The 7353-nt window shown below is 43.6% G+C and overlaps 1 protein-coding gene across 5 annotated transcripts in view; it reads right to left on the bottom strand.

Annotated features, from left to right (window-relative positions):
• SNX1 (sorting nexin 1) overlaps positions 1 to 7318 on the bottom strand; it is a 33481-nt gene extending 26163 nt beyond the window's left edge. For 3 of the 5 annotated variants that reach the window (XR_011425796.1, XM_070234840.1, XM_001918032.6), the window contains exon 1: positions 4827 to 5115. Coding sequence is in view for 4 of the 5 variants with exons in the window: in XM_070234840.1 (XP_070090941.1) it covers positions 4827 to 4985 (159 nt within the window). In the remaining variant the exon portion in view is untranslated. Of the gene's footprint in view, positions 1 to 4826; positions 5116 to 6839 lie in introns of those variants that run through there. The other 2 variants (XM_023615992.2, XM_023615997.2) reach the window with 2 other exon arrangements.
• Positions 7319 to 7353: the final 35 nt, after the last annotated feature.

Here is a 7353-nt window from a genome sequence, read left to right on the forward strand (position 1 = left end):
TTATGTAGATTAACTTTCAGCTGGTTAAGAACACAGAAGGGATAGTATGAAGAAACTAACTGAGGACGCGTTACACCTTTGGGAACAGCCATCAGGCATTTTGCAGAAGAGAGACTTAAAATATTAGCCAACTAAATGATCAATCTCCTTTGGGCTTTTAATAAAATTACAAAATTCTGTCCAGATCTAAAGAGGTTATCCTATAAGCACTCAAAAGGAAATAAACTGGTCTTAAAAAAGAGCTGAGATAGGACTGTAAAATGGTGCAACTGCTATGGAAAACAGTATGGAGGTTCCTCAAAAAATTAAAAATAGAACTACCATGTGACCCAGCTATCCCACTTCTGGATATATGGTCAAAAGAATTGAAAGCAGAGTCTGGAAGACACATCTGCACACTCATGTTCATAGCAGCACTATTCACAAGAGCCAATAGGGAGAAGCAACCCAAATGTCCATCGAGGGATGAACAGATAAACAAAATGTGGTATATCATTCAGCCTTAAAAGGAAGGACATTCTAACAGATGCTACAACATGGATGAACCTTGAGGACATTATGCTAAGTGAAACAAGCCAGTCACAAAAAGACTGATTCCTCTTATAGAGGCATGATTCCTCTTATAGGAGGTTATCTAAAGAAGTCAAATTCACAGAAACAGAAAGTAGAATGGTGGTTACCAAGGGCTGGGGGGAGGAGGTAAAAGGGGAATTTGTTTAATGGGTATAGAGTTTCAGAAATGCAAGATGAAAAAGTTCTGGAGATCCCTTTCACAAAAACATGAATATACTTAACACTCTTGAACTGTACAATTAAAAATGGTTACAGCGGTAAAGTTTGTTGTGTGTTTTTTACAATAAAAAAAGCTGATTTCTTCCCCCTCAGGATACACGTTATATTGATCACAGATGTAGGCCTGGATTCTAAAAATACCATGTCCTTTCCTGTCTAAATGTTAAATACATACCTTAGATTTCTATAATTCTCTGCAGTCTATAAAACACTGTCAATCAGAAGCCAATTGTTATCCAAGACTTCTGAATACCAATACAATTAAGTTATATTGTTCTTTAGCCTTACATATCAAGAATTAATTATTCAATACATGACTTTTCAAGCCCCCTGCTACTCCTTCTTTATCCTATTTCTTTTTTCTGGCCATTTCTCTAAATACTAAGGCTTCAATTCAAGAATAAGAGAAGTGGAAAAAAAATTCTAATTGGTCTGATATATCATCAAAAGAAGAAGTTACCAGATTTGGCCAAAATCTGAACTGAGGATTATCATTTATCTATGTTTTTCTCCTTTCTCTCAGCATGAGACAGACTTCAACAGTTCTTCCCTTTTATTTAGAGGGCAAATCTAATTGTGGTGCTGGCATACTGCTAAAAAGAGATGGGCATATAAGAACTCATGGGAAGGCAAATAAAGAACTTGCTTCAATTGTATCATTCTGGTTTACAAGTAGGCAAGTAAGACCAGAGAGGTCAAACGAGCTGTAAAAATATGTATGCCATTTATAGTCTTTTTAACATAATAATTTTATGAATCTGGAGAGCCAAAAGAATGGCTACAATCTAGTCTCTAGTTTTATTAAGGGAAAAATTAATACCGTTCCAGAACTAAGAAAGTTTTAACTAAAAAGATACATAGATGGATTCAGGTCCACATCAAAGATTCAGGTAATATATTTAGAATTTTAGACCTTTTTATTTATAGGCCCACAAAGTAGGAGGCAGAAAGAAGGTAAGGTCTTATGTATTCTTAAGAATCAGACCTTCCACAAGCTGGTTTTCACTTTTAAAGCCATGATTTCAGATTTATTTCAATAATTTTTTTTAACTCCAGTCTCTCCTTGTAGATTCTGAGATGCATCATCACGGGCTGCTCTTTCACTTATAAATCAAGTAACACTTTTATTACTGTATTAACAAAGCCTCTTGGACTATAAAAGAGAGCAGATGGGATGATTAACAGCAGCAGCTGCTACATCAATATCCAGAAAATTACATGCATACCATAAATGAGTTTTACATTTTAGATGCCTTAGCTTCCCAATTTTTTTTTAAAGACTGGCACCTGAGTTAACAACTGTTGCCAATCTTTTTTTTTTTACCTCCTGCTTTTTCTCCCCAAATCCCCACAGTACATAGTTGCATATTATTAGTTGTGGGTCCTTCTAGTTGTGGCAAGTGGGACGTCGCCTTAGCGTGGCCTGACGAGCGGTGCCTTGTCCGTGCCCAGGATCGGAACCAGCGAAACCCTGGGCCGCCAAAGCCCAGCGCGCGAACATACCCACTTGGCCACCGGGCGGGGCCCTTCCCAATTCTTTAATGCTCCTCCCTTTGCCTCCAACATGCAACATGACGATGTGAAGATAAAAAAAAAATATGAAGATAAACTTAAATCAAGATGCTAGTGAAGTCATTAAGTGCCTACTTTGATGGCTTCTAGCTAATCAAAACAATCTTACTAGTTTAGTTTTGATAAACTATATTAACCATTTTTAGAATTAATTTACGCTTTTATTAGACATTGTGGGTTTTTGTGATTCTCAGAGTAGTTTCAGTTTACAAAATGCTCAACTGTTCTAAGTGTTCTACAGGTATTCTAATTTAATCCTCACAATAATGGTGGAGGTAAATATTAGTATTCACATTTTACAGGTGAGGAAACTATACAGAATAATTAAGTACCTTGCCCAAGGTTAAGCTAACAAGTAATAGAGCCTGGATTTAAACCAGCCTTCAAAGTTCACGCTCCTTATTACTTTATACTTCAACGTTGTTTCTTAACATACAGAAGCACTGCAATCTCCTATCTTCTCACACTGGCTCACAACTAAACCATTTATTAGAATACAACTTGTATTTAACTGCTCTTTAACAAGAAATTCACAGCTTAACTAGCGAAGAATCTTGGGGTCTTGGCTTTCTGAAGATTAACATCAGGGCAGGCAGTTCAAAAATTGGCTTACAGGTGGCATTTTAGTTTCCTCAGCAACTCAATTTTCCTGGATCAAAATCCAAATTAAAATAACTATGCTTTCCATGGTAGAACAAGGTCATTCTGACCCCCTCCTCATCCTCTTAGCTGGAAATTAGGCAAAGTATTTTTACAATTTTACAAGAGAGAAGTATTGACGTCTGTAAAGAAATCTGGTGAGATCAATTCATTGAACTTGAACTTCTTTAGAGAACTCTAAAAAATAACTCCTCACCTTTCTAGGGTCCTTTTGGGAAAATAAATCATTATTTGCCTATGTAACCAATAACTTTCAGTGCAAGAATTTCTATTTTCAGATATTTAGTCTGAATATCTACCATCCTAGCAGTTATCAACAGTAGCTGTTCTCCATGGCTTACGGGGGAATTACTAAAAGAACAGACTAAAGATTTGTTTTAAATGGGATAAGGACTTAAATTAGCAGCAAGAGTTATTATTTCTCACAATAACAGAGACTTCATTAGACCGTTTGAGCTGTTATATTAGCATCAGCAAGTATTTTTTGAGCTGGGATTATAGACCCAATTCCTAGCACAGTACAGAGAAAATTCTAATTATCACAGAAGATATTTCCAAGGAACTTCATCTTTTTCTGACATAAATGAGATAAGCCTCAGACTTCTTCAGGCATGCTATATAAAGAATTTAAAGCTGTTTTATTTAGTCACTCATATACTGAGTAGCTACTATGAAGAGAAGCATTATCCAAGATAGATAAATTCACAGGCCTAGCACTGAATAAGTTTTCAACCTGGAACAAACTGTACCAACTGGTGTGAAGCAATATTCTTATAAAACAGCCCAAAACATCCCCACGGGTCCAGAACTGCTTACTGATTTCCACATTCCACATATGAGGATTAGTTTTTCCAAATATCTAGCTCTTAGTAGACTGAATTCCACCTGCCATACCTAAAGATTAGTTTTTCTCAACACCTTTTTTTCCTGCTCTTTTCTCCCCAAATCCCCCAAGTACATAGTTGTATATTTTAGTTGTGGGTCCTTCTAGTTGTGGCATGTGGGACGCTGCCTCAACATGGCCTAATGAGTGGTGCCATGTACGTGCCCAGGATCGAACCCTGGGCCGCCTAAGTGGAGCACGCGAACTTAACCACTCGCTGCGGGGCTGGCCCCCAACACCTAACTCTTATTAGAAACCTGGATATTACTCTGGGAAACACCATTTCCTCCTCACATTTACAGATTCGCTCCCACTGAGGTAACTGCGCACTTTAACACATCCCTTTAAAAGGGACAAAGCTTTTGGTCTACGTAGTGATTTATCTAGCAGGGCCTTTTTTTCAACCGACCTCTGGCAGGATTCTCCTAGAGAGCAGAGGAGTCAACCTAACTCTTATAAACTAAGATCCAGAAAGGGCCTTTGGTAATCGCCGGTAAGCGCGGAGCTAATGAAAGGATTTGTGGGCGGGTCACTATCCTGGGCCACTCCAGATAACGTTATTCATCCTAGGAGCAGTTAGGCGAGGGAAAGGAAAGTCTGCACCCCATCCTCTTATCTGGACCCATTAATCAGCCCGGCAGGAAACAACCAGCAAAACAGCCCCCCTGGGACGGTGGGGTCAAATGCCGACCTCGGCGGAGAAGCCACCACACCCCTCACTCCTCACCGTCCGCCTAGCGGCCGGGAAGCCAGGTCCTACGTCTCGGCGCTCATCCAGAGCCCCCAAGCCACGACTACTGTCACCAACCCAAGGTCTCGCCGGACCCACTCTGCCCAGCCTCCCGACCCTCGCTTTGCCTCTCTTCCCTTCTGGGTGGCCCGGCCGCTCGCCGGCCGCCCCGAGGGGTGGCGAACTTACGGCCGCCGCGGCGCCGGTGAAAATATCCTCCCCCTCGGTGTCGCTGTCCCCAGCTTCGGGTTCTGACCCCCCGGCCGCCCCCTCGGACTCCGGCTCCAGGCCGGGGAAGGGCGGAGGGAATCTTTCTGAAGCGCTACAGCCGCCACCACCCGACGCCATCTTCCTCCACCCGCGGCGGAAGCCGCAACAACAACTTTATAGAGAGAGAGCGCCGCGAGCAAAGCGTTCCAGCTGAGCGAGGAGGGGGATGGCCGCCGCCAACCCCGCGGGACGCGCTGGGCGGGGCCTCGGGGGCGGGGCCTGGGCGCTGGGGGCGGAGCCTGCCAGGGGGTCCCGCCCCGCAAAGCCGAACCCAGATCGCGACGCTGAGATCTTAACCCAGGGGGCAAGGGGGCAGAAAAGCTGGAGCTGGGGGCTGCTCAGCTTCCTCCGGCCCTTTGTGCTCTGGATAGCTCTAACAGGCTTCTAAGGAGTCTGAAAACCTCTACATGCCACCTACCCATGCCAAGAACAGTGCCCCCGTAGAGATTCAATACATACATATGTATATATATATATATATATATATTTTTTTTTTTTTTTGCTGAGGAAGATTATCCCTGAGCTAACACCTGTGCCAATCCTCCTCCACTTCATATGTGGGTCGCCTGTGACAGCATAGCTGATGAGTGGTGTAGATCCATGCCAGGGATTCGAACCTGGCCACCAAAGTGGAGCAACCCGAACTACTATGCCATGGAACCGGCCCCATCAATATATATTTCTGATTGAGGTCTCTGAACAGACTGCAGTAAAGTTAGCCATTTAGTCTTTGAACAACATTTAGTTAATTTACTCAAGAAATATATGTTGAGCATCTACTGTGTACCTGTCACCCTACATGTTTGAGATATAGAAATAAAGAAGCTCCTGGCCTCCTAGGCACTTGAGGGAGACAAGCATGTAAGCTAACAATTCAACATGTTCAGTGTTTTGGTGTGCTGTGAGGCACATTGAAAGAGATCATCACTTCTGATTGGAGAAGTTGGGAGGCCTCACAGAGGAGGTGAGACTTCAGTGTCCTAAACTTGGTTGTAAGGAAGTTAGGATTAACCTCTCAATTGCTGTGGAGTAAATGGAGTGGAACAGATGGCAGGGAAATTATTAAACTCTGAACAAAATTTTCCTGGGACCTAAACTATTCGCTGGTTGTCTGGTGAGCCTAAAGTCTAAATCAGCTAGACAAGACTTTATCCTTAAACAACAGTTTAAAGATAAATGGGATACCGGCCACCAGTGGCACAGTGGTTAAGTGGTGTGCACGTTCTGCTTCCACCGCCAGGGGTCTGCTGGCCAGGATCCTTGGTGCAGACATGGCACCGCATGGCAAGCCATGCTATGGTAGGCGTCCCACATATAAAGTAGAGGAAGATGGGTACGGATGTTAGCTCAGGGACAATCTTCCTCAGCAAAAAGAGGAGGATTGGCGGTGGATGTTAGCTCAGGGCTAATCTTCCTCAAAAAAAAAAAGATAAATGGGATATATTACCATGTGATTATTCTGCAAGATAATCCTGACTTCTCAATAGAGATGAAATGAAACTTGGCATAAACTTTGACAAAAGGTTTAGTTTGTTTCTAACTGCAAATTCCTCAACATCAGGGGTTGGCTCCCTCCCAGGTCTGTGAGCTGCTTGAGGGCAGAGGCCTGTTCTATCTTTGTATCCTTGGCACCTAAGACCAAACCTGAGATTTGACTGAAGGGATGGATGGATAAAACTAACATTATCAACCTTGTTACTGGCCTCCATCTCAGCCACGAACACCAGAGGGCTTAAGACATTCTTTTTAGGATGGCGATCTCTGATAGGTCACTATTGGACACACTGGACACAGGGAAAGCTCTCTAGTTCTAAGTTGTCTTTGAAGGGGACTGGCAGAAATTTTCAGCCAGCAGTGGGGAGTTGTACAGGCTTGAGTCCCTATGAGAGGAGAAAACGAAAAAGCCCCTCCTCCGCCCCCGCCAAATCTAACCATCCTTACTGGGCTCCCAAGACATCCGGTTTCCCAGCAACGGAAACTCGCTTCCGGCCCGACTAGGAAGTAAGAAAACTTTGGCTGGTAGAGGTTCCCTCGGTGTACACGCTCCTGCAGCACTAGAAATCAAGAGCTCCTTTCCCCTACCTCTTCAGAATTCATCTTTAGCTTATCCAGGGCTCTGACTGAGACAGTCAGTGGCGGGTAACAGACCGTTACATGCCAGCCCTCCACCGAACCCCCCCCCGGCAGAGACTACACGTCCCAGAATACAGCTCTTCGTCTTCCAAAGAAAACGACCCATGCGTCCCATCACGCAATGCGCCTCACGTGCCGCGAGAAATTTTTTTCTCTTGTCCCGCCGAAAACGAGCATAGCATGCTGGGGCTTGTAGTCCTTGCGGTTCCCTTCCCTAGGTCCTCCGCGCTGCTCCGTCCAGTCCCGCCTATTCTCTGCTCCCCGGGACCTTTGGGCTTGTCTTGGGCGGTTTGAAGATCAGGAAGTTGACAAA

The sequence above is a fragment of the Equus caballus genome, chromosome 1 (genome assembly GCF_041296265.1).
Source record: "Equus caballus isolate H_3958 breed thoroughbred chromosome 1, TB-T2T, whole genome shotgun sequence".
NCBI lineage: Eukaryota > Metazoa > Chordata > Mammalia > Perissodactyla > Equidae > Equus > Equus caballus.